Source organism: Amblyomma mixtum, chromosome 5 (genome assembly GCF_055824585.1).
Source record: "Amblyomma mixtum isolate Tamu chromosome 5, ASM5582458v1, whole genome shotgun sequence".
In the NCBI taxonomy this organism is placed as follows: Eukaryota; Metazoa; Arthropoda; class Arachnida; order Ixodida; family Ixodidae; genus Amblyomma; species Amblyomma mixtum.
In genome coordinates this window covers 41,654,763-41,682,636 of record NC_143016.1, presented here as the reverse complement: position 1 = coordinate 41,682,636, position 27,874 = coordinate 41,654,763, and the positions used below count along the sequence as shown (strand labels likewise).

Below are 27,874 nucleotides of genomic sequence, written 5' to 3'. Positions count from 1 at the left end.
TGCATGGAAAAGATACTTGCCACATGCTCCAACAAACGCTTCACCTTCACGTACAGCACAAAGAGAGGGTTCTGAATGTCGTTGCAGCTAGCACCAAGAGACATCAACAGAACATGCAAGCTTGTACATACGCTACACATTTCACAAGCAGCTGTTATGATGCAGATTAACTATGGTTTGAAAGGCATGCACAAACAAATCTTTTCGAGTGTGCAACGGTGCAAGAACACAACACTGAGAGGACTAACATAAACCGCTGTAGCAGTTCAAAAAATAACATTACCATACATGAGCAAACTTAGCCTAGAAAAGCTTGTTAGCCTCGTTACTAAATGAGTACAGTAGAATCTCGATGATACGATTACTGTTGATATAAATTTCAGGATGATGAATTCTGAAAGTGTCGCGGATGGTCTACATTGAACAGAATACGTTACAATTCAGCATTATGTGAACATTTTTTCAAGCCCGTGCAAATGATAAGGATGCACCAGCAGCGCGGCCACCCATGCAACCGCACCTCCTCCCACTGCTACCAGTGTCCCCCAGAACCGGCCGAACCAGCTGCTGGGCCCTGCCCATTCTCTTTCAAGTCCAGCAAGGCGAGTCATGTGGGCTCATGTGGAGTCATGTTGACTAGCCTATGGAAAAACGCATTTTGCAAGCTGTCGGAGCTTGTTGCCGCCGCGCCACCCACCCCATGCCTCTACCGATATATTCATAGAGAAAACAAATTTATAAAGAGTGGACACTAAATGAAATCTGGCTCCAGGAACTGCATAACAGATCAGTTGGTAGCCCCTCTGTTTAGTGGCGGCACCAGCATTATTACGCATGTGCATGCGTGCACGTGGGTGACCAGCGACAGAGCAGACAGGCAGACGAGGCAGAATGAAACCAGGAGATGGTCGTCTGCATGGCTGTGAGCATGCGGAGTCTTTATCAGTGCGCAGACTCCATGTTTATGCGTCTGTCTTGGTCTTCAACGTGGAACTCGTGCGGTTTTTAACGACGGCAAAATGAGAAATTTTTTTTTGCCCAACTACTCTGCATTTTAAGCAGTTTACGCTCGCTAAGCACGCCGGCTGATGCCTTGAATTATGCAGTTTGTGAAGAGGCACGCATGCTTCATGGCCTGCTGGCTGTTCTGGTGCAGTTCGTGGCACTCCTGCTGTTTCTGACAGTGGCAAGGTGAGAAATGTTTAGCTTTTGCAAACTACACTGCATTTCAAGCAGTTTCGGTGAGCATACCGGCCGGCGCAATACGGCACACCATGCCTACCTGCTCGCACCATGGCACGAGCCCGCCGGTCAGTGGGCAGTTAGCAAAGGACGCGCCCATGCCTTGTGCGTTGTGCGCTTTGCCTAGTGGTTAGTTTCGTATGGTTGTGTACTGAGTTTAGTGGGGATGCAGTTTTTTATGGCCCCCAACAATACACAACTTCTTTCGAGCGTTATTTGTTGACAGATTTGTGGTCCCCGTAATATTTGTTGACGGCTGGGTAAAATATGTGGTCAACTTGAAAAAAAAAAAATGGACAAACGTGTTGAAAACGAGCGCTCTCGCATTGTTAGTAAAAGCTCAAAAATTACGAGGCCAGCGCTGACCTCAGGGTACGCGCCATGCGACATTTTCAATGCCGATAAGGCAGGCATCTTCAACCTGCAACTGAGCAAGAGCTTGTGTGTGTAGGGTCAGACTTGACAGGGCGGCCAGAAAAGTAAGGAAAAAGTGTCTGTACTTTTCTGTTCCAAAGCCAATGGTTCCAAAAAAATGACACTCACCACGATCAGCAAAGCTAAGCAACTGAGATGATTTCGATTAGCTGGATGTTTGCTTTGTTTGTGCAAAGCTAATAAGAAAGCCTGGATGACTGCGAATATTTTTCAAGAATTCCTTACTGGCTTAGACCGGAAAATGTCATCAAAGAAAAGAAAAATTTTGCTCTTTGTCAATCAGTGCTCCACCCACTCCAGGCAAGTGATATTAAACAACGTTACAGTCCTTCGAAAACATAGCGCAAAAAGGACATGGACGACACAGAAGTGGACAGGACAGGCGCTAACTTGCAACTTTATTTTCGAAATGCCACCACGTCTAATATATAGGAGCCGATTACCACCATCACTCACCATGATGGTGGTGATCGGCTCCTATATATTAGACGCGGTGGCCTTTCGAAAATAAAGTTGCAAGTTAGCACCTGTCCTGTCCACTTCTGTGTCATCCGTGTCTTTTTCGCGCTATGTTATCGAAGAACTGTTACCAACTAGCCCAAACCAAGCTACTGTAACGTTACAGTCATGTTCTTGCCTGCGAACGCGACGAGCCACCTGCACCCATTGGACGCCAGAATAATCCGGAACGTGAAACATCATTTCAAGGGCCTTTTAGTGAGGCGATTACTCACAAAGATTGATCGCAAAGATGACAATTTGGGGATTAGTCTGCTGGACACAGTTCATTTTCTGAGCATGTCTTGGGACAGCGTGGCTATGGAAGCAACTGCTTTCACAAGTGTGGATTCACGACGGCAACGGTGGCACCACCAATTGCTAAGGAGTTCGACGGGGCAATTTTGCTACTATCGAAAGCTGGGAGATGCTGGACATTCAAGCTTCTGCTTACGACTTTGCCGCTGCAGCTGACAATGCTGAAACTTTGTAATGCCAGTGCCGGCAGCGTGAGCGACGAAACTGCGGCACGGTTTTATTCTTTTCAGGCTAAGCTGATTGGCAAAACCGAGCCCAAGAAAGTGCAAACTAGCATTACTGACTTTTTTGGCAGAAATTAAGTAATTGAGCCAAATAAACTTTGTGCTACAGTTTCACGTTAAACTTGGCTTGTTTTGGACCGAATGAATTTGTAATGATACAAATATTTTTCGGGGTTACCTGGAATTTTTGTCATCGAGATTCTACTGTACACTTTACATAACCTAATTCAGTAGAGTAGGGCACAAAGGGCCACTCCAGCAGCCTGATTTTGGAACAAGCCATACGTATTACTGATTTATTTGTCATTAGATTAACCTCGATTTGCTCCAAGGAGTACAATAGCAGGGATGACAAAATGACCTTGTTTTGCACGCAGTATTTCTAAACTGTTAAAGTTCCTCTGACGAAGGGTTCCTGCAGACTGAAACTGAAGTACTAACCATCAATCCTAACATCAGGCCGTCCCCATATGCCATGAGCATCGATCTTGAAGGAAGCCATGACACCGCTCTGGGCCACATTCAGACCACTTCCAGTCACCTTCGGTGTCCCTCCATCCTGAGCTATAAATGTGATCGGGCTCCCTGTGAAGTAAACAGGCAACAGCAAGTTAATGCGTCAACTACACATCACTACAGCAGTTCAGGGGAGCTATGCACAGATTATCAGCCTTTGGCCCAGTCATGATGCTGCTCGCTGTTTGGATCAGTGTGCTGCGGATATTCTGAAAGCATGTAGTGCTTCACACTGTTCTCATAAATGCACTGAGGTGCTGGCATGAGACTGCAGATACTGACTGGTACCATGGCACAGAATGCAATTCAAACAGGATGCAAGAAAAGGCATGCAAATGTGTGCACCTTGTGCAGGATGGAGTTGACAGAACAAAGCAAAAGCAAAAAGATTTCTTTTTCTTTCTGTGCTTCTTTCTTGCGTACTGCTGCACCTGAGCTGTTTCTTAGTTTCTATAGACCTTTCCAAAAAGGGCTCCCTGGGCGCGGCCATATTGTTCCCTGGACTGCAGTGGGCACCTTCCGCTAGCACGGTGGAAGCGGCGAAACGCCTCCTCTCTGGACTGCTAGAAACCGGTTCCGCCGCCGGAAACAATATGGCAGCGCCCAGGTTGGAAAGGTGTATAGAGTGTGCATCAAATAGCCGAAGTCAGCACCCTGCCAGCACCAGCCTTTCCTCCATGCACTAGCAAAACACTGAAAAGAAGCACATCCGTGCGTAAAAATCACAGTGCCAGCTTTAAGACCCAAGACTTGTGTTGAAATGTCATGTGTCTCATGAGTCATAAGAGGGCAGCACAAAAAATGACATGGAACACAGAAGTAACACTGAAGACAGAACTTACTCAACAAGGGGAAGCTTTGGGCCAGTTGGTCAGACATGTTGGGGAGGAGGGATAACCGCAAACTTGACAGGACTGAAGATCGAGTAAGTTAAAAAAAAAAAAAAGGACTGAAGATCGAATAAGTTAAAAAAAAAAAATACCGCTCGTCCTGTCCTTTTCTCGATCTTCAGTCCTGTCAAGTTTGCGGTTATCCCTCCTCCCCAACAGAACTTACTTGTGTCATTTTTTGCGCTGCCCTCTTATGACTCAAGTATGAACCAACTAGCTCAAACACAAATTTTAATCACGTTTCACATGTATCAGCCATAGAACAGTGTAATGGTGTTGCAGCTTCTAAACATGAGATAGTAGTTTTCTACAGTCGTACACCACCAAGGCAATTCCACAAGTCATATTTGCTATCCTGGTTTTTAATGCCATTAGGCTGATGTCAAGCAGTTTCCTGTTTCTCTTTAACGAAATTCTCTGTTTGGTCGTTAGGGGTCACATGGCTGCGGTGATGTCATCAGGGTCATGTAACCCCAACTGACTAATCAAGGAGCGCCGCCAAATTTGAAATCCTCTTGATTGGTCAATTGGGAGATGACATCATCAGGGTCATGTGAACCCAAAGGAACCAATCAGAGAGCACCGCCAAATTTGAAGTTCTGAATAACTGGTCGAGACAGATCATGTGACCTTGTGACGTCATCACAACCTGGCCACCATGTCATGTGGCAACCTGCCCAACTTGCCCACCAGGCTGTGAGCTACTTTTCCCCTGTGGCAATGAATTCATCATCACCATCATCAGCCTGACTACACCCACTGCAGGGCAAAGGCCTCTCCCATGTCTCTCCAATTAACCCTGTCCTTTGCCACCTGCAGCCACCATATATCCGCAAACTTCTTAATCTCATCCACCCACCTAACTTTCTGGCACCCCCTGCTACACTTGCCTTCTCTTGGAATCCACTCCGTTACCCTTAAGGACCAGCGGTCATCTTGTCTTTGCATTACATGCCCCGCCCAAGCCCAATTCTTCTTCTTGATTTCAACTAGGATCTCATTAACCCACGTTTTTTCCCTCACCTACTCCGCCTGCTTCCGATCTCTTAATGTTACACCTATAATTTTTCTTTCCATAGCTCGCTGCATTGTCCTTAACTTGCACTGAACCCTTTTTGTTAGCCTCCACGTTTCTGTCCTATAGGTGAGTACTGGTAAGATACAGCTGTTGTATACTTTTCTCTTGAGGGATATTGGTAAACTGCCATTCATGATCTGAGAGAACCTGCCATATGCGCTCCACCCAGTTCTTATTCTTCTAGCTATTCCCTTCTCATGATCCGGATCAGCAGTCATTACCTGCCCAAAGTACACGTATTTCCTTACTACTTCCAGCACTTCACTACCAATTCTTGAACTTGAACTTTATTTCTCGTCATCATGAGTGGAGACTGGGACTAAAGGTACCAAGTACCTGACAAAAGGTCCCAGCCCCCTACAGTAAACAGTTTCAACAGCAGTAATATCAGAAGGAAATACATATAAAAGGCAAAAGTACAGAATTTACATAAATACACACATATTGCACTTGTATATAATACACATTACACAGCCACAATGCACACATAGCACAACTGCACTCTACATATTCATTTTGTGAGCGTATATACGTACATACAAACAAACAGAAAAGGAACAGAATGACAGTAATCAAGAAAAGGAAACAACATCGGCTAGCAGCAATGCGGTAAGCTCTTTTTTAAAAGTGCCCAATGAAGTGCTAAAATCTATTTCTGAAAATCTAAATTCAGAACTGCTGTTCCCTTGTAAGCCTGCTGAACATTAGGTACTTTGGCCTTCTGCATGTTATGCCTTCTGCTCTGCCCGTCCAACTCATTGAACATGCTTTGCAGCTCATCACTTGAGTGACATAGCAAGGCAATGTCATCAGCGAATCGCAAATTACTCAGGTATTCTATCCCCCAACTGTTCCCAATCTAGGCCCCGGGATACCTCCTGTACACAGGCGGTGAATACCATTGGCGAGATCGTGTCTCCCTGATTGACACCCTTCCTAATCGGAATTTCATTGCTGACTTTATGAAGTAATATGGTAGCTATGCAGTCGTTATAGATATCTTCCAGTATTTTCACATAAGACTGTTTTACACCCTTATTCCTCAATGCTTGCAGGACTGCAGAGTTATTACGGAATCAGGGTGTCATAAAGTGGTGGTTATAAAGTTTTTTTTTTAAACAACAAACTCAGTTGAAAGTTGGCGCCAGTCCTGTCTTCTGTGTGTTTATCTCCATCTTTTCGCGTCGGTACGCTTTTGTGCAAAGTATGCTATGTTCACTCTACTATGCTTACATTCACAGCCACCTTTCTTATTGTGTGTCTTCCTGGGACAACACTCATTTTTGGGGGTTTTTTAACATCCCAAAGCAATTCAGGTTATGAGGGATACCAGAATGGAAGGCTCCGGATAATTTCAACTACCTGGAGTTCTTTAATGTGCACTGACAGCGCACAGCATACAGGCCTGCAGCAGTTTGCCTCTGTAGAAATGTGACCGCCGTGGCCGGAATCGAACCTGCGTCTTTCAGGTCAGCAGCCAAGCACCATAACCACTGTGCCACCACGATGGCACAGCACATATTCCACTCATCTGTATGCTCTGCAGAGTCTCTAAACCCATTTGTAGCCCATTTATTTGGCTGCTATTTCATTCCACTTTATTCCAGTCTAAACCTACTGCCTTTTAGCCAATTATTTAAACTAAAATAATCAGTTATTGTTTATCAGGTTATTTATTCATTGTGACATGGAACTTGAAGTCCTCCCCATCCATTATTTTAACAATACTAATGACACAAGGTTTTCTGAGCGTCTTAATCTGCTCCTTGCAAAAGTATGTCATAATTATGAAATTCGCTTTGTACATATGCTATTTTAAGTTTCTTTACTAATGATGATGTTATTTCTGAGACCACTGCATATTCATGTGATAGCAACTAGCAACCCTTCCCTTGCATTCGTTTAAACTACATTACTTTGAATTAGGAGGTCCCACTGATGGTTTTTTGACCAGGGGACCTGCTACAATACTAATTTCTTGTACACATTTTGTTTGTATTCTTAATGCCCAATAAACTTGAAACTTGACATCAGCATTAGAGATGACGTTATTTAAAGAAATTAAGGTCAGAAATTTACACTTTTGTAATACCAATTTGGTCAATTATTTAACATTAATTCAGTTATCTGCCATAAAGTCTAAGCTGTTAAGACCTGACACGAATTAGTTGGATTCATGTTCGCAACGGATAAATGCTAAACTCGTGAACAATGCAATGCGAGAAGCTAGGCAAGCAACTGATGTTTCTTCAAGCATCTTCTTTCTCACCTGGCACTTCAATGCCCCCATAGGTGATGGCAATGCGGTACTTTCCAGGAACGGTCGGGGTGAACTCAATCAGTTCGCCATCTCCGTCAGCCGTCCCTTTCACTTCAATGGGAAGGTGGCGCCCCAGGGGGCTCGTCACGGTAACATCGAGCTCAGAGTAGCCAGCATCCCGGCGGTTCACTGCCAGCGAAAAAGTGTGCATGGCACAGTGATTCAGCTGAATACTCATGAACAGGATGAGCAAGAAAGACTTTTTCCTATACTGTACAGTTCCCCAAGAAGAAAACTTTTAAGCATTAAGTTAGAATTTCTTTTGGCACAGAGGATAGTGATCACATTTTCTTAACTACAGAAAGAATGCTGAAAAACATCGTATCTGATCAGTTTCATTACAATCATTTAGATGCAAAACAAATCTGCAACTCAATTTCTCTTTATAGAAACGCACTGATTATCAGCCTCATGAGCCACAATTGCAAGGATAAAAATAAATTGGAACTTCGAAAGGTATAGTCAAACCTCGCAAGGAACTTGAAAAGGTATGCAGTCAAACCTCGTAATAGTGAACAGGTAAAATATTGTAAAATAGTTTGATATAGACAAAACTGCAATATAAAATTTCGTCCAAAATTCAGGGAACAGTAGTGCAAAGTTAGTCAGTGAAAGGACGGCAACTCACGAGATCCTTGCTAGAGAAACAAACTGTCTCCGAAGTTTTAGTGCTATTTTGAAGGAGCTCGCTGGGATTCCGGAGACCATAAAAAACCGAGTGCCAGTTAGGTTGGTTTCCCAGCAAAGCCCACCAGTACACAATGATGGCAGGCCAAATGCCAACTAGGGTGGCTTCCCTACATCACAACTGTTTCATGTGGAAACTGGTACATTGGAGCAAAAGCTATCGCTGTTTTCACCACCTCCATGACAGCAGACATAATCACGCTGGTTACTGCGAGGCTACAACCATCCACACCACTGTACCTTCCGTGGGACTGTTGAAGGTGACATAAGAACACTCGTGCAAGATAAAAGCGCAAACCTTGGCATGAACGCTTGCTGCACCATCACCAGTCATTTGTGTAGTGCAGCAAAGCCTGACGCCTGCCATTCAAACGGGCGCCACTTGGATATATATAAAGTAAAAATTCCATGCATTTGTTTAAAATATTTAGGACAAGTTCTATATAGCAAATAATTCCTAATATCCATGTTCGTTATATCAAGGTTTAATTGTAGACACACACAGAGGTAAGCAAGTTTTCCTACACTAGTAAGAAAAACTTAACAGATTATATCCCTCTATGGGTACTGACATGCAAATGAGATCTTCTCATTCACAGCAAATGTGGTGCTCCGCACTTTCTGGAGGATCACCCGGCTAGCATCAAAAACCTGGCACAGAAATGGCGAGCCAGGGATAGGCCTTCCCTCGTACAGCACTTCCACCTTGTGGCTGCCTGCACAAAGAAAACGCAACACAAAACATTAGCAGAAATGTGCTGCTTTGCTCTGGCTGCACGGAAATGTCCAAGTACGAAATGCTTTTAGCTTTCAGTGCAGTATTTTCATTCAAGTCTCTGCACTGGCTCCAGAGTTAAGATTTCATTCCAAACCTTTCAGGACTCAAACCAAAACCCCATTAAAAACTTGCCTGTTTCAGCCAAGCTCGTTTTAAGTTGGCAATGGTGCAATGCCTTTACAATTCTCATCTGACCAACTAATCAACTGGCACCCAAAGCTTATTAAATTAATCAAAAGCTCGTCTCGTCTACTTCTTCAGAATTTGAATGGCACATTTCACATAGAGCAAAACCTGTCTTCTGTCAAAAAGTATGAAGTGGTAGACAGTGCCAGACAGCAATTTTAGCGATGTCATGCACAAGCTGTCAAGAGATTTCCATAAGGAGACCAGCAAGGGTATCTGCAGCATGCTTATGACACTGCTTTTACAGAGAATAAATACCATTGCCACAGACAAAAGCATGCTTTACAACTGGCTAAATAGTGCTTGTAGTCACAAGGAGACATTTCATTTTTTGTCACCTCATGTCAGCTTTCACTGCAACAAGAGGGCATGATGAGGCACTTTTTTTTCAATGGCAAGTTTTACTTCTGACGCATATATTATCAATATTTCACATGCGAAAGAAAGCACAAGAACTACCAGCTGTGGTTGCAGTCCATTCTACCAAGAGGCTGCCATCTTTTTGTTGGTAGCACTTGACTGGCAGGGGTGAGCCATTTGGAGCTGAAAAGGACCAAATAAAAGGCAAGTAACTGGGAGGTCAGGAGTAAACAAGAATAAAGTGGTCTGTTCAATTCGCTTGTACTGCATAGACTAGTTATCGTGGCGCTGCACTTCGCCATTCATTTCAGTGGTGCAGCAAGGCACCTTCTGCATGACAACATTAGTCTTGGTCCCTCATAGCCTGATTCGTTTTGGGACCCCCCATAAACCAAACCAAACCATTAGTCTCAAAAAGTGCAGACGTCGTGCAGACCTAATGTCTCCTCGATTTGGCTGCACTTTCTGCACCAGCTCAGGAGGTGCAGCACTCTTGCACTCGATTTTACAGTGCAGCAGCTAGCGCCAGCTGCACTTCGGCACTCGATTTGACTTCGTGCTGCACGAGTTCTTCTGCACTAGCCTCGTGGCGAGTTCTCTTCTCGTGCAAAATAGTGCAAGGTGCTTGGCGCACTCCATAGCAGACGGCTCCGCGGCCATGCTTGTTTTAGTGAGCAGTGTTGAGACCATGGTTGAGATGGCTGCATACCCACGCTAGGCGTGGCATCTGTGCCGTGCCCTCACCAAACAGCTGAAATGACAGTGAGCGTATGTGCGTGTCTGTGTAAGCTTGTGAATAGCTGGCATGGCGCACTGTGCATGGGTTTTCATCTTTCCGTACAGCCTTGCATGTTGCTTTACACCATTTCTCTTTTGTGTGCAAATATTATTATTACACACAGCACGACAGAGCATTTCCATAAGAGGCAGACGGTAAGATGTTTATTAATATGTGGGACTGGCCTCGAGGTCGCCATCAGCCCACACATCTGCCTGTTAGTCAGTTTGCCAGCTAGTCTCTGATAGTCAGTCCGCCATTACCATTCACCAAAAGTAAACGAGCGTTGTTCAGTTCAAATATAGTCCAAGTTATCAGGCAACTCTTTCCTTCTGTAACTGGTGGACAACTGCAGTCACTTTTCGATAGAACGGCAACAGTCTGAATCACGCATATGGACGGTCAAAGGTAGTCTTGAATTCGAAGTTTGTTGCCTCTTCAAAGTACCCATTGAATCGGTGATGGTCAACCGGCCTGCACCACTTCGCACAATGCAACGGAAAGGACTGTGTCAAATTCTTCACCACTTTTGGAATTAACAAATTTTATAGCCATTCCATGAGATGCGCGACTTCGAACAAATGTACAGTATTCAATACTGCTAGCACAATCCCGCGCATATGTCAAACCATGCAATAAACGCCAACACAAGGCTGCAGCAGACAAACGTTTCTGCACTTTTGCCCTCGATTTGGCCATTGCACTGAGAGCACTAGTGTCAGGTTACACTCGTGCCACAAGAACTGGCTCTATGCTGGCACGGCACTTGTGTGAACTAGTGCAGAACGTGCAGCCAAATCGAGGAGACCCCTAGTGCAACCAAACTCTGCACTTTCTCAACTGCCAGTGCCAATTTCGTGCAGCAGCAGATCCGCATCATGGCAGGGGACGACGGACTCACTGAATGCAAGCATGCACGGACAACATTGGCAAACAGAAGTGGTCAGCCAGAGAATACATGCTGCATTAGGTGCCAAGGCAGTGGATAACGACAAAGCAAATCTTTTCTGCACTCATCTATAGACGGCCTCCCATGCCTCCCACCGACCCAGAGAGCCAGTCATGCGCCTTTCTTTTCCTTAAAAAAATCAAGGGAATCTACAACGTTGTCAACGCCAAAGTCAGTGGCAATCAACCCAATGAACACTGGCGGCTTATTGCTCCAGTGCCGTGTTTCTGCCAAAGTGTTGTCAATGCAAACACAAGCAGCACACATCTCTTTGTCATTACTGCCACACAGCTCAAAGCACGATTGAGGTCTCCACTCACCCAGGGAGCCAGTTATGTGCATTTCCTTTCTGTTCATGACTTTTGCGCACAGCTGGAAGTTGATGAAGACGATGATGTGCAATGCACAGCGCGAGAGTGTGGCAGTTTAAGGGGGGAGCCTGGTCTTGAAAAGAAAATGTTATTAATCTGCTCGTAGTTATGACATTTTCAGGGCACATGTATTTTCGTGCCCTGATTCTAGATATGTCATTTAATTTCATGTAAAGCAATTCCTTGAGCACTTATGTAATCTTTATGCAAGTATTTTGGGAAGAGTTTTGAAGAAAATTTGCTGTGGGAAACTAGCTGAAATGTATGCCATTGGGTTCTCTTGACACCAAGGAATGCAATAAGGGTTAAATTATCATCCTGCTTATCACAGAACTTGAGTTATAGGGTACTGAAGCTGCCACTGCAGAAACAGGTAAACACACTTTTCTTCTCATTTCTGAAGTGACAATTTCAAAACTCTGTAACTTAAGTTCTATGATAGGCAGGAAAACAATTTTACTCTTATTGCATTCCTTGGTGTCTAGAGAACCCAATGGCATACATTTCAGCAAGTTTGCCGCAGCAAATTTTTTTTCAAAATTCTTCCCAAAATACTTGCATAAAGATTACATAAGTGCTCAAGGAATTGTTTGACATGAAATTCAATGACATATTTAGAATCGGCACACAAAAATACATATTCCCTGAAGATTTCTTAGCGGTGGCATCATTAATAAAAATTTCTTTTTGAAGACCAGGCTCCCCCCTTAACATGAGGCATGATCGGATGCGGTGATAGCATAGTGCTCTCGTGCAGTGGTCAGTGAAGTGGATCTGTTCAACCAGCCGTTGGTTCGAAATCCAGTTGCGACAATATTTATTTTATTCCTGCAGATTCCTGAGAGGCTTCAGACAAACCTTGCCTTTTCAGGATTGCTATCAAAATCATGCTTTTGCATTAAAATGTGTACAGCGAACAACTGATGCCCTCAAAACCACCACGGTGCACCAGATGCAGAAGGTATGCACGACTTCTGCACTTTGGTGTTCATATCCGCTCAGCACTAGTGTCGCGCTCTGCCTGCAATGCTTAACCGGTGCCTCATGAGTGCGGAACTTTTTTGCATCATCATGAACTATACTCCATTACATACATCAAGTGCAACACTGCCAGAGCTAGCTACGCCCTCGTTACGTGCCGTTTCCTGTTTGTGCGATAAAGCCTCCTCAAACGTAACTGTGCCACTTTTGATGGGCGCGATGTGGCAGCGGCGAAGCTCCACCACGTTGCACCATGAAGGATGCCGGAGACCCCAGTGATTTTGGAGCAGTTCTGCTTCAATGCTCCCGACAGTATGCACACACTAAAGCATTGATGTAAACGTGAAAAATAGCAATGGCTGCCCTGTTCTCATCTCAAAATCAGGCAACCATAGCTCAGTCTTTCACCAAATAAATTTACTGTGATGCATGCAGTTCTTGACAGTTTTTTTGCGGGCATTCTATAATTCCAACTTTTGGATAATTCAAACATTTTTTCCGGCTCCTTGAAGTTGGAATTCTCAAGCTTTTACTGTAAGTACTCATTAGCATCCACCTAAGCATAGCCAATGGCTACAAAGGAAAGGTGTACTTCACAGAAACATCGTAGTTCAAGAAAGAGCTGTCTTGGTCTAGGGCCCTCATGATCTTGTGTTTTGTGTAGCATCCCATTTCGGACAATTAAATGCGTACTCCCACAGTTTAACCTACTCATGTCATGCCTTATAATGTAAATATCACAGGAAGCAAAAAGACTAATTCTGCTGTAATGGCTAATATTTACTGACATTTGAGAGAAACTATCTTGTAGGACGGAGTGGTTCTGGAAACTAAGGTGAAATTGCTTGATTGCAGTGCCTGCAATTCAACTGCATGCTCTGCTGTTAAGTCTTTAAAAAATTCTAAAAATTCTCATGACAGCAGTTTTCCTGGCCAGAGGTCCACAAGTGCCAAAGTATAAACAGTACTTTCAGCCCGAACGAATTTAGCAGCCCTAAAGTAGGCTACCTCTATATAAGCGCACAGCGCGTCCGGCACATTGGACTCAACATAAAACGGAAGCACTCTGAGCACAAAAGAATACCAACCAGACACTAAAATGTCAAAGTCTTTGGCATCTCCATAGCCTCCCGTCTCAATGATGAAGCTAGATGTTTTGCCCAATTCGCAAGCCTTGAGGCCTGACCCATGGGCGATGATGGCATGGCCAGGGTCCCGCACCTCCACAATCTGGGGGCAACCTGCTTGTTGAACCAAAGATTGGAAAAAATTGTGCAGTCAGAGGTTTGGTCACATTTTTTTTTTTCCTATACCAGGGGTTCTCAAACTGGGTTCCGCGGAACACAGGGGTTCCGCGGGCTGTCTTCTTGTGTTCCGCGAGAACCCTCACCGGCCCTGACCCGGCAGCTGATATGAGACTGGCTCTGAGTGGCACTGAGCCACGCTTTGACTTGCTCTTAAAAGGGAAGCAGTACCACCCATCACATTAGTATTTGTATTAATCTGTGCAATAAACATTTAACTTTTGCAGCTCTCTTTGCAAAAATGCACTCGAGAACATTGCTGGTAAGTGAAAGCAGGGGGGGGGGGGGTTCCCTGGAACTTACTGAAGGCTTTTGGGGTTCCTCCAAGCAAAAAAGTTTGAGAACCCCTGTCCTATACCATACTGAATGGTGGATCTACTGAGGCATTGTACTGGCACTCAACAAGAATTAACTGTGTTCTAGCATAAAAGTATTCCTCATCATCAAAATAATTATACCACTTTCATCTTTATTTATGTTTGCTACATACTAACCCAAACATCAGTGACTTGATCCCAAGCATAGCAATGGAAGTGCAGAAAATGGATGAGCCATAATAAAGAAAGCTTACCAACATACCTACCTACTTTCTTTTCAGACTTCAAAGCAATTTGCGACTGCTTTTTGAAATACAAGCCTAAGTTTTCTTTTTGTCACTGTTGTCAATTTACATAACCTATTTCTTTCAACTGAAGCAGTGAATATCAGCGATGAATGCACTGGGGTCTCCTAGAGGGCCAAAGCATGAGAGTGACAAAGGTGTGCAGGGAAGGACAGGTAAAAGTATCATGATGATCAAAAAATAAGTTATAACTAGCTGTGATTGTGAATTGGAGTTGTTTTATGGACCTATAAAACAACTGGCAATACAAGGACTACATTACTAGTTAATTATTTTGTTTGTTTATCATTCCATTGTGCTGCAGCAATTCCCTGAATACACATAATTCAAATCATATACTCAAGATGAGCACATTCTTCTCCATAACATTTTGTCACCTAGACTAGAAAACATCAAGAACCTAGAAACATCATGAACTACAAGGATAATATTTAAATGAAGAACATAGCATTCCGACAACACACAGAACGCTATGTTCAAATAGTGCAGTACAATCTCTTGTAAGGGCCACGCTCACTGTTTTGGACTAGATAATCGAAAAAAGAATACAGTTATGAAGTTGTGTTTTTGTAGGGGCCGCATCTTCAAAATTTATACCCGAATTTTGAACAAAAAGTTCGGACCTTACGCAAGTTTATATGGTATGTCTGACCAACTGGCCCCTCATTAGACAGATTTAGCTGTGCATCTGGAATGGCTTAGCGTATGCAAGGAGCTTGCAGGAAGGGTAGTGCAGATGCGCAGAATGCAAGTGTGAGCCCTACATCTTGCGTACGTATGCAAGCTGCAAGCCTTTGCATTGCAGTGCCTGTGTGGGTTGCGTGGTTAATGTTGACAACATGGCGGTGGCCTGGCCGCCTACTTTGAACCAAATACTGCGTCGCTGCTGCATTTTTCGACACGACAGCTCACTCTAAAAGGCTGTGTTCATTTTCATTTTGCACATTCTCACCCCTCCGTAATGATATAGGCGAAAAATAGTAATCATTTTTTGATAAATTGATGAATTTCTTGTTAAGCCTAACTATTTACGGCGTGCACTGTCATAGCAATGATACCAGGCAAAGTACTTCTCCAACTTTACACCAGAATTTACATTTTCATTTGATTAAATTGATTTACGCTTCAAAAAAACAAAGCCTTCAAATGCATCCCTTACTGCCACTAATAAAACATAAGAAAGTTTCTTCAGCACACAGTTCAGGAGCTCTGACTTGCTGCCACTAGATGGTGCCACAGTATATTATGCTTGTCAGGTGCTATGCTAGGCACTCTCAACTAAAAATGTCGCTGTCAGGACAGGCAGCAGTGCGCGTAAGGTGCACCTGCTGCGCATGCAAAACTTTTGCGGGCACACAGGTAAGACTGTCTATTATACTTGTTATTGAGCTCCAGGGTTCGAAGGGTTCACTACAGTATGTACTTAGTGATGTGCCACGCTTATGCTTATGATTACAGTTTTAACGCAGAACCTGTTGAGCTTCTAAATGTGTCACAGGTCATGTTTGTGGAGACATCTCGTTGAGGTGCTACATTCTTTGATATGAAATCACGACAAAGCAGCAGGGTGACCTGGAGCTTGGTGGCCATTGTAGTAGACGTCAATCTTATGTGGCAAGTCTGACTTCGGAGTGTAGGAGACCTTGTAGACTCCAGGACCAGCCTCCCGAATAGTGTTGCGCACCTCACGACCACCTGCCATGATCACTACATTGAGCGCCCCATGACCAGCACGTGTGGTGTCAACTGCACGAGGAAAAAAAAAGCAAAAAAAAATGTGTTCACTCCGTCACAAGCAACCAAAAGAGAACCTACTGCAATAACTTGGTGGGATCATCTCAATGCACCTCAACAAATAATATTACAATGAAAAAGGAATGAAGCAGTTTCACACCTATTTAACAAGCATTAGAAGCAAAAATCATGCACTGGAACAATTCAGACCAGAAAAAAAAAAAATGTAAGTGAACTCTCGTTAACTCAGACTCGATTCATTCAGGCTGATGCTTTGGCCCTACAAACATCAAACGCACCTGTAAAAAATAGACCCCTTAATTTGAACTACACCTAACATGAATATGTCTTTGGCTTTCTTTGAGTTTATGCTATTGAGAGTTGACTATACCTTTAGTACAGCTCTGGCAAGCACAATTACTTGCTGCAGACAGGGAGAGACAGGAGTAAGTTTCACACTGCAAGTCCTGCCCCTAATTTTTACTAGTGTTAACTTATCTACGGCAAATACCTACAATAGGGCCACAATAGGGACACAAGTAGCAAGCAAATTTATATGTGCAAAGCAATTACCTCTAAATGTCTGGGACCGACCAACAATCCCGTCTTCTATGTCAACGACCTTGACCCGGCTCGGGTCAACCACCTCCACAACAAATGGCTTTCCTGAGATGGGAACTCCATTATGGAGTACTTCGATCCGATAGAGACCCACGTCGCGCGTGTGGTACTCTGCACGGAAGATGTTGCCTTCCAACTTGAGCACATTGGTTCGCACCTGATGAGCCTCGGATGGACCTGGAAAGAGTTAGAACATAGACGTACTCAGCTGACAGACAGCGGTTGTTTTGTAACAGTGTTTAAAAAGCATATACCAAAGCAAAACTGCAATTATAAAACCCATCCCCCCAAAAAAACCATGTGTTTCAAATGCTGTGATGCACAGATTAAAAAAGTGCCATAATTACTATGTGACAGATAAAAAGTGGCACTATCAGAACGCATTTAGTCAGCGAATCATGATCATGTCCGAGGAACAGCCCTCACAGTTCGCAAATCAGTAAAAAATTCAGCCCCCCGGCAACAGAACCTCAAACTGCTCAATGTTCAGGCATGACTTGGCAGAGGCTACAAAACACTTTAGTAATTACTTAATCAGGGTGGACGAACTTCTTGTATAGTTTATTAGGCATAAATCATGTAATATGTTTACCAGCAAAATTTCTAAGCAGTACCATTCATTTAAAGAATTCCAAAGGGTTCCTGCTAGTGATGCAAAGCTATCGAGAGTTTAGTCACAATCAAAAAAGTACTATTAATAGTACTATCAATAGAACTATCGATACAACTATCGATAGTACTATCGATAGTTAGTACTTTCAATAGTTGTATGATAGTTCTATTGACAGTACTATCAATAGTACTTTTGATAAAACTATTGAAAGTACTAACTATCGATAGTACTATCGATAGCCGTATTGATACTACTTGCTATACATAGAGCCATTGATTCTATAAAATCAACCACACCTACCCACTGCACCCTAAACTTGGTTTCCCGAGTGTATGGTGTGGAGGTGATGGTATGGGTAACTGACAAGACTCGCCCATTTTTGCAGCCTACGCGTCACTGAGCGCTGCAGACTTTCCCTATGTAAAGTTGCTGAATGAAGTGTCAATGTGCGAATGTCCTAGTTGCGGAGCATGTGTGCGAAAAGCATTTCTGCAGCGGTTACGTCAGCAAGACGGCGTCTGCTGTGCACGATGGTGTCGTGTAATCCAGCACAACTTGTGATGTTTGTTCTTTCATCAGATGCAGTTCCAGCTATTTTTCCGAACTGTCCCAGTGCACGTTAAAGAACCACAGCTGGTAGAAATTTATCTGGAGACCTCCACAACGGTATCCCTCATAACTTGAGTTTCTTTGGGACGTTAAGCCTCATAAGACTGTCAAACTAATCAGGTATTGCAAATGTTTTGGCTACACCGCTGGCCAACAAAAGCATAATATAAACAGTGTTACTATCGATAGCAATACTATCATTCTATTATCGATAGTACTATCGATAGTTTTTTACACTATCAATAGTTTTTTACACTATCAATAGTTTCAAAAAAACTATCGATACTATCATGGTCAATTTCCTGATAGTTTTGCATCACTAGTTCCTACATTCTAACATCTGTACTAAGGAGACATAAATAAACTGAGAGAAACTGCACTGGAAATGAACATGTCAGGATTCAGTTTTAGCTTACAGACCATAAAAGTGCTAAAGTCAAGTCTTACCAGTGACTTTGATGTCAATATCACCTCCAGCACCATTTGTGTCAACCTCAAAGCAGTTCGCAGAACCGACAAGCCCTTGCTTGAGACCGTCGCCACGTGCAATCACTGCTGAGGTACTTGTCCTAGGAGCTGCTTTGGCCTCAACGCTTGTCTGGCTGTCCCTGATGTCTATCTTGAATGGGTTGCCTGTAAGCGACAGAAATGCATCAGCTCATGCCTCACAAAGTCGCAAAGTTTTATCAAAGAGAAATTTTAAAATTCTTCCCTTCCAGTGCTACCGGACCATTTCCTGGTCAAGGCCCAAGGTGAAAAGGCTGCCAGTTAGCTGGAACCCGGTGCCACTAAGAAAGCATTTACTTTTCAAGAGCTCATCAGAAGGTGACGATACAATGAAGAGTGTTTCCAGGTTTTGCTACCTTTTTCATGCTAAATGGAGTTCATCATCTGGTGTGTTAGTTTAATAACAGATCTTTGCAGATTCAAGAAAATTTACCGACCGATTAAACTAATTTCTGCATATCTGGCAGTATATGGTAACAAAGAAAGTTAAAGGTCTCAAGAATGGTGGAATTTTGCAATCTACATTTGAGAAAAATGCTAAAAGTGAAAACTATGGCAATGCAGACTTCATTTCAGACAATGACGATGACAGAAAAGGTGACAGTGCAGGGGCAGATTTATGGGCAACTCTTTAAGAGGGTGATAGGGCATTTCATTTATTATTCATTATATTCATTTATATCAGTATTTCAATCAATTGGCAAAAAAAAAGGTGGGGGGGGGGGGGGGGGGAACAATGTGGTTACTGAATAGAAAATTTCTCTCTTGAGACATTGGTACCAACCTGGAATGTCTTCTTCGTTAAATGTGATGTTGACATAGTGAGGTGTCTTCTCTGTGGGAACAAAGGTGACCTCGTAAATTCCATGGCTCTTCATGGCAAACTCAGCACAGACTGAGGACTTCCGTGTTCGAACGACCAACTCTAGTGTACCATTGCCAGCCTGTAGTGCATCCACTGCAAAAATAAAACAAGAAAAAAAAATTTTTATCATTACTTTTTAGGACTGACTCTCCAAAATACATATGGTGCAACATTATAAAGGTTACCTTGGAATGTCACAGGCTTGTTCACAACTGCAGGGTTGAGTCCTGTGACTCGAACTTTGCTGACATCATACACATTGCATGTGTAAGGACTGCCGGGGACTGGTACTCCGTCTAGTATGACATTAACCTGGTTGGGACCTGGAAAAAATGAAAGAAAATAGTGAACATCATTTAAAAAACAACAAAACAGAAAGACTTTGCAGTTTTGCTAGAGCAAATATGGCTTCGCTAAATATGTTACAATAAGGTGCCAGGTCATAAAAAGGCGTAATGAAAGAGTTTTTGCTTCCCTTACAGGAGTGCTAAATACAAATGCCGGGGTTGATGGGAACCCGACAGTTTTACTGCAAGAGCTGTAACAGTGGCACTTGGCAAAAATGTCACTGTTACTTGTGTGAAGTCTCAATAAGTGAAGCTGCCACCACCAGCCAGCCAACCCCCATACTTTAACTCTCTATCCACCACCAACCCCTCCACAAGGCTTGTACCCACTAGGAGCCCATGCAGCTGCAGACCGAAAAAGCGATGGTGAAATCAAATTCAAAGACACGGTTGGAAAGACAGATGTCCTCCAGAAGCACTAGGTTTGAATCCTGGTACAACCAAGAACACAACACTTCTCCTAATGGGTGAAAGTATTTTCTGGCCTGGCACATTTGGCTCACACACTAAAGAACCAATTAAGAAAGTCTTCTAAACCAAAAGAAGAGCACCTAAGAGTTAACAGTTCAGTATCCCACAGATCAACTTTGAAACTGTCTTTGTTCACTGCATTGGTAATACAAACATCATGCCAACTTGCCAAGCTGACCGTACCTCTAAATTTGTGGTCTGTGTTGAGGGCTCACACTGATTACTTTCACAAAACAGTTTGAATTTCGATGGAGGCAAAATTGTAGAAGCACGTGGACTGTGCGATGTAAGTGCCCACTAAACAACCCCAGGTGGTCGAAATTTCCGGAGCCTTTCACTACGGCGTCCCTCATAGCCTGAGTCGTTTTAGGACTTTAAACCTCACAAACCAACCAATCAACCAACAAAAGGGGATGCAAGTGCAAGAAATGAATAATGAAAAGAAAAAAGAAGATACTTGCCTACTTCAGTTGGATGAAATTCTGCTTCAAATGTAGTAGTTGATGTTCTTGTCACAGTCACCGGTACTTTTTTGCCTGAAGGCCCTGCAATCGCCCAGTTAAACATGTGGGCATGATCATGTGTCACATGATGAGTATGTCAGTTTATTATCCACTCATGTGAACTTCTGAACATCACCTCTTGACAGTTTTATAAATATACAAGCCAGTTTCTTTTTTTTATTCTCAATTTTTGTCTAATGCTGGGTTTGCTTTAATAGTCTCTTAAACTAAATATTTTTCAAGAATTTGAGACAAATTTAAATTGTTCATTTCTGAACTTCATAGCTTGTCACAAACTTAAGATGGAGGTGACAAGGAGGCAATATTCTGTCTTACCCACAACGGTCACCTTGCAATCTGTGTTCTCCGAGCCTTTGGAGTCTATTGTAAACTTGGCTGGTCGTGAAATGGAAGACGTCCTCAGTGATGCTCCACTCACCATAGACTGGTTGCTGTCACTAACTTTCACAAAAAAGGGACTTCCTGAAAGCAAAGTGCATGGAAAAACACGGGCATCACAAAAACTATAGATAAAACAGAAACAAACATTAGCCACTGCACTTTCAGAAGCAGTTCTGTTGCAAAATAATATTTCAGTTTTATAAACAATCAACAAACTAATGTTTCTGAAAATTATAAATGCCCTTAATATCTGCTCCATAAAAATCTTCAATTATGAGTCCAATTTGTTTTGATCAACTGGTATAGCAACTGATACCACTAGTGCCAGTTATAAACAATAACACGATCACTAGCAGAAATTAAGCTCCTGTTAGAATCCATCCTGACCCCATTTAAACTCACAGCATACTAACTGGGGTCCATTTTGACTGGAGTTAGTTTAACTAAGGCCATTATGACTGAGACCCGTTCTAAGCAGCAAGCGGCTAGCACGGTAATCTAAAAAGACAGCACAATACACACTCTGATAAGGAAGAGGACATATTAGCAGTTGCATTAAGAGTAGTGTTTAAGTGAGGCAGAGGTAATACCTGGCACAGGTTCCCCATTAAACTTGACGCTCAGGGTATGCGTTAGGGGTTCACTCGGCTTGAAGTTGACACGGAATTTGGCATTGCCCTCAGACTGCACATAGTTTGGCACATTACGTCCACCAACTGAGACAATAATCTCCAGATTGCCAGCCCCTGCTTGGCTGGCATCAACTACAAGAAAAAAAAAACAGAATAAATTAAAACAAGTAATCACAAGCCATAACAGTGTACATGAGTGACAAGAGCAAGTTGCCATTCTCTTTGGGGGCACGTCATGATTCTACAACTTAAAAACTAATTAAGACTACGATGAAACTAAAACATTCGCTCTCTTGATTTCATAGAACTCTGTGAGTAGCAAGCCCACAAACATCATGAAATAACAATTGCATAATATCATCCAAGAAACCTGCAGGACAAAATAAACACTGTATGGGGTGTAGGGCTAAAGGCTTGGAGGCCTAGAAATTAAAGTCCCAGCTTCTGCATAAAGAGCACAGGTTGGAGTAGCATAAGTAATGGTTCTTACAGAGAAAAGCCAAATGTAAATGCACAGTGTGCACTGACAGAGATGCATGTACCACAGTTGAAGATTTAAAATGTTTTCATGTTTAAGTACAACAGTTAAAGGGCCACTGACGACCCTCTGGTAGAAAATATTTTCTACTTCTCTGGTAACGAGGCATCGTCCCCGGAAGCCGCGGCTGCAAATATTTTTTTAAAAGACTCATTAATAGCATAGTTACAGCCATTGCAATCAAGCTACTTCGCCTTGCTCCTCTCCTTCTGTCCCCTCCATGAGATTTTTCTCTCTCGCACCTCGTTGAATAGGCTCCGCAAGGGAAATTCGCCCTTCCTCCTTCAATTTTACCGGGAGGCGTGCTATCTGGTGGAGTACATCACATGTCTACGTCATGACCCACCTTGAAAAGAATTCTTTTCTTGCTTTTTGCTACCCAAGATATTTTATGGGGGGGGGGGCATGGGGTCTCCCATATCCCTCTCTATTTTGCTCTTTGAGTCTCCTCGTGGTGTTTCGTCGAGCTTTTTTTTTCTTTGTCCTTTCTTGCCCCAGCCTTTTTCAGTCGCTGTTTTCATTGCCTGTGTCTTCAGTGTCTTCCACAAGCCAACACATTTTTGAACGTTTATTTCTGGAAGGCTAATATGCATTGGAGCCAGACATGACTCGAGGCATAATCTTCTCAAAATCAGCGCCGGATCGTGGTTCAGCTCCAGTCGCTACGAGCACATCCAGAGACGAAACAGCGTTGTTGCATTTTCTCCGCATACTGAACGACTGAGAGGCGCGATCGGCTCAACCACCTCAACATGTTAGCGAGCACACCTTTTCATATATCTGTATGTTTTTGTCAGTGATATCTCCAGTTAGCGAGCCTCCTTTTCATGCATGTAGTTTTTTTTTTTTTCCTGTGAGGCCTCTCCACCGTTTTATGACCAGAGGGGCAGGAGTCGCTTTTGTTCAAAACGCACAGCGAAGCACGGACCTGGAACTGTCCGGTATTTCTTGGAAATGCACGCTTGTACTTCTCCGTGTGTGTTTGTGGGTTGTATGTGTTTGTGTCTGTTCTCTGCTCCTAAGTTCCTGTCTTGCCAGTGTAGACAAGATGGACGAGAGCGAGAAACAGTGTGTGCGCAGAGTGGTCGAGAGTGCGAACGAGGAAAAGGCTGTACGACACACGACATGGCGCACACACAGAACAAGCTGAAGCATACGTGAACTGGCACGAGTAACTAAAACCTTGTTTTTTATTTAAGGGGGGGGGGGGGGGGGGGGGTGGTGTAGGCAAAAACGGAAGATGCTACGGAAAGCACGCGTGCAACTACAGACAACGCGATGAACTCGCTAAGCCTACTCTTCGCCCATCAGTCAGAACGACACACCAATGGAATGCTTTTCACGAAGGTTTTCAAGACGATGTCAACTTGAAGGCTCAGGAGCCAAAGTAGAGGATGAGGATGCTTGCTTCTTGAAGGAAAGTGTGAACGGGCTTTGATTTGAATTTTTACAGCTTTTTGGGACGCGCATGGCTCTAGTGTTTTGCAGAGGTTATCTTCGATGCCGCATCTATACACTGGGCTTGTTTGTCTAAAATGTCCAGGCCCCTGGTCAGTGGCCCTTTAAAGAAAAGAGAAGCATGCTGGCAGGCAAAGTTCTCCATAACAGCATTGCATAGCGGTTTGGTTTGGTTTGGTTTGGTTTGGTTTATGGGGTTTAACGTCCCAAAGCGACAATTGGTGGTGTAGGCCACGATTGCTCCCGACAGTCACCAAGTACACATGACAACTGAAAATGAGCGTTTATTGTTACGTCATAGCAGGTACCAAGTGTTCATTTCGACTGAGCCGAGAGTGGGAAGGGTACGAAACGCTTCGTCTCCCTACAGTGGAAGGTGGCAGCCTGAGGCACCTCAATGGCGTAATTCACAACACTGATGGTGTTAACTATTGGGGCTCCGTGCTCGACAGGGAAGGGGGCATCACTGCAAAGTATTGCTTGGTGGCAAAATGGTACCCAACACAAATGTTGGTCGTAAAAGATGTTCTGACCCAAATTTTGTGACAAATTCAGTTCACTGTTAGCGATGGTCTGCGGTAACCGGGTCTGTTAAAACCCAAACATGTTGGACTTAAAATGTGTGGTGACCAACCAAACATAATTAATCGTAATGTCCGTAGTATTTGGATCCATTGCAAGGATTGTCAATTACACGGGGTGTCCCAGATAACTTTAGCCAGGGCTGAACATGCTGCAGGCTATTGTAAAGAGCAAGTTACACTATTTTTTGTATTGTGCTTAACTGCATAATTAGTCTAGGTTAATTAACCAACTTCGCAAGCAATAAATATAGGGGAAAATTCCAATGACAAAGTTGTAGAACAGTCCGCAAAACATCCGATGGGACAGTTTCTAACTTTCCATCTATTACGTATTAGCTTTTTTCGCTCCTTGCAGATGCCCACGAAATACAAAAAAATGCCACGTGACATGTCTGCTTGCACGCTGCGATTTTAGTGCTCTCAAATGTTCTGTCTACAAACAAACAGTGCATTTGGCTGGCTGTTCTGCTGCTGCAAAGTGACAGGGCTGCGACTGTGCTGTGGCTGTGCGATTTACGCCAGAGCAAGCGATAAGGGCTGTGTCTGCTTATCGCTATGATGAACCGCCAAGCATACTGCTGGCTGCATCGCTATTCTATTGCCTTTTAAGCGGCAACACACCGGGCTAAATGATCTGCTTGTTCCTACGCAGAGCATTTGAGAACACTGCAATCTCCGCACACAAGCGGGAATGGGAAGTGGTATTTTTCTGCATTTTGCGGCCACCTGCAGTGAGCGAAAAATTGCCTTGATGCCTAGGAGATCATATATACAAACTGCTTCAAGTCTGCAATCACAGTGTGGGAAAAATCTTGCACACAGACAGGCTTTATGCTAAGCAGAGAGGCAGCGTTTCTTCCCAGCAAGCAACGTACCTCCCCATGTGCGCCCAAAAAGGATGGAATGTCCCAGTCCCAGTACAACATTTATCAAACGTTTCCAGACCGTAGAGGCAAGACATAGAAACACAAGCAAAAAGGCAGTGCTTCCACTAAAGGTCTAGAAACGTTTCTTCGGGAGTTTTAAGCAGCAACAAAAACAAATCAAAGCATTTTGGTCCCAGAAAGGCAACTGGGTATAACGTTTCAGGACCAATGATTGTCAACAAGAAATAAAAATCGACTGCTCATTCTCTTTTCTCTCTCTCTTGCATCACAAGCTGCGAAAGAGAAGGTTTTGCTCTCGCACTCGTCGTTTTGAGAGATGAAACAGCAGTCTCGAAGAGCCGAAGGAAGTGGTTAACACCGCATCTCTCTCAGCGCATGCGTTTCTCGCACGTGGGCCGTCCATGCTGCAGGCACGCGAAGGCGGTCTGCATTTTCATCGCACCGATGGACGCGACGGTCACCAGCTTTCCCGTCTTCTAGCGTTTTCCCTGCTGCCGCCCAACTTCAAACATTGTGTGGTGGTCCCCCCAGGCATCTCTGACTATCGGCACTCCTCGCTGCGCCACTGTCTAGCAGAAGTGCAGTAATAGCCTCCCGTCACTCGCCCGGCTTCCTCGCTGGACGGAAGTCCTTTTGCGCGCTCTTAATTATTTGCACTGCCCCAGCCGTTCGAGCACAAGCTCCAGCGCGTGGCAGTTCTTGCTCTCATCACTGCTCCAACTGGGCTGTCGTGGACTTCGTAGCTACGGATTCACAGCAGCTTTTGCCGCGCATCTCAGCGTGCCTACACCATTCCTTTTGGAACTGATGCGGCGGCGGCGCATCGCAAGTCCTTTGAGCAGCTTCATGGCCCTACTGATGCCACTGTTCGAGGCGGCGGAGTTTGTGGCAATAGCAGACTCCTCGCAAGCACCCTGCATTCCTCAGCGCCTCCGACGACTGCAGCACGTTGGTGGTGGCAGTGTGGCCGTCTACTACGGTCATAGGAGGGAGGGACCTTCAGAGACTCACCGCTGTCTTTCTGCGCCGCCGCCCAGTCATTCTGTCGCAGCGGTATAGTTTGTGCAGTGTTCGCGTGGCTGTATTGATCCTTCCCCACCGAATTAATCATGCCTCGATCTCGCCTCCAACGCCGGACTGTGCCGCATGCATGGTCTGCTGCACCATGGGTGCGGCGCGCCACTGCACGTACCTGGACACGTTCACCTTCCCGCCTGGCTCCAAGCAGTCTTATCCCCACACTTAGTCACAAGAAAATAAAACTCCCAGGATCGTTACGGGGATGTAACGTGTATGTTTGGATGTTCGCTGTGCTATGAGAGGGCGCAGGAGGACAGAAGGCTGCGTTTAATTCATGCTTCCAGCTGTTGCAGCCTTCTATTTCATCCCTGGGTTTCCGTAGGCAACGTCGTCAAGGTATGTTGGTTCATGCACATTTTTTTTTATTTTAGCCTAGTAAAACTATTTTTTTTTTTCTGTTATGATAACACGTCATTGAAGCTTGCTCCGAGGCTCGTGCGAGTCTCTAAGCGAGAAGGGGGTTTCAACTTGAAGAAAATTCGTGACCTGAAACGGCGCATCTGCAGCGTATGCCCATCTCGTCTTTTCTTTTGTCCCCCAAGTTGCTCTTTACATATGTTTGCCTTTGCATGAGCACATCTGCTTTTGTAACTCTTAGAATACTTGTGCAAGGTGCATCAACTTTCAGCCTGTATTTTGTTTTACTTGCTTCATTTTGCAGATTTCTCAAAGCTGGAGAAAAATGTGGCTATCATTATATGCATGGTGCCGTAGTGCTATGCACACTGTGTATTAAATGGTGCATACGTTTGCGTCTGCTGTTTGTATTCATTCAAATTTGTGCCGTTGAATGTATGTTTTGTTCAACACGAACTTCCAATTCGCTCTGTATTGTTTTTCTTTGACTGAAACATGACTGCATTTTGACTGTCGTGGTGTATGGTGCTGTCGCCGGTATGGACGGCAGGTTACAAGTCATGCAAAGAGCACAGCTAGTAAGCTGAAATGATTTCTGCATGGCACTGCTATTTGCTCTTATATGGGCAGGATCAGGTAGCTTTTTGAATTCATATTTCCTTTGTATGTAAAATGCTAGGATATTAGTTTAGTGCACAACAGCCAAGCCAGCACGCATTCACACGAGTGGACAGATGTATTACACCACGTGTAATGTAAGTATGTGCCTGAAATTTGGATCATATATGCGCTTAGATGCCTGCAGGCTGCATGAAAAAGGAGCAATAATTTGAGGAGGTTATGTGTTTTGAAGAGGAGGTTTTGTTTTGAAGAGGAGGAGGAGGATTTCGAGGAGGTTTTGTGTTTATTGGGTTGTCATGAATACATATCACATTTCCAAATGCATAAAACAGATGCCTAATCACTCACAGGTAAAAAAAAAGAAAGAGAATGTGCGCGCTAACTACAATAACTTCTAAGAACTCAAAGCACAAACTATGAGCAAGCAGGACATCTTCACTAAATTCACCACCAGTACTCCCATCTTGTGGATAAATGTGCTGAAAACACAGTGAAGCTTTGCATAATA

The 27,874-nt window shown here is 43.9% G+C and overlaps 1 protein-coding gene across 2 annotated transcripts in view; it reads right to left on the bottom strand.

Annotated features, from left to right (window-relative positions):
• jbug (filamin-type immunoglobulin domains fbug) overlaps window positions 1-27,874 on the bottom strand; it is a 183,161-nt gene that overhangs the window by 14,410 nt on the left and 140,877 nt on the right. For both annotated transcript variants that reach the window (XM_089544168.1, XM_089544169.1), the window contains 13 exons: window positions 21,800-21,973; window positions 21,144-21,290; window positions 20,766-20,849; window positions 19,672-19,809; window positions 19,406-19,579; window positions 18,562-18,747; window positions 16,845-17,069; window positions 16,110-16,283; window positions 13,700-13,852; window positions 9,632-9,715; window positions 8,781-8,924; window positions 7,471-7,650; window positions 3,159-3,302 (listed from right to left, as the gene is read on the bottom strand). In XM_089544168.1, the coding sequence (XP_089400294.1) occupies window positions 3,159-3,302; window positions 7,471-7,650; window positions 8,781-8,924; window positions 9,632-9,715; window positions 13,700-13,852; window positions 16,110-16,283; window positions 16,845-17,069; window positions 18,562-18,747; window positions 19,406-19,579; window positions 19,672-19,809; window positions 20,766-20,849; window positions 21,144-21,290; window positions 21,800-21,973 (2,007 nt within the window). The remainder of the gene's footprint in view (window positions 1-3,158; window positions 3,303-7,470; window positions 7,651-8,780; window positions 8,925-9,631; window positions 9,716-13,699; window positions 13,853-16,109; window positions 16,284-16,844; window positions 17,070-18,561; window positions 18,748-19,405; window positions 19,580-19,671; window positions 19,810-20,765; window positions 20,850-21,143; window positions 21,291-21,799; window positions 21,974-27,874) is intronic.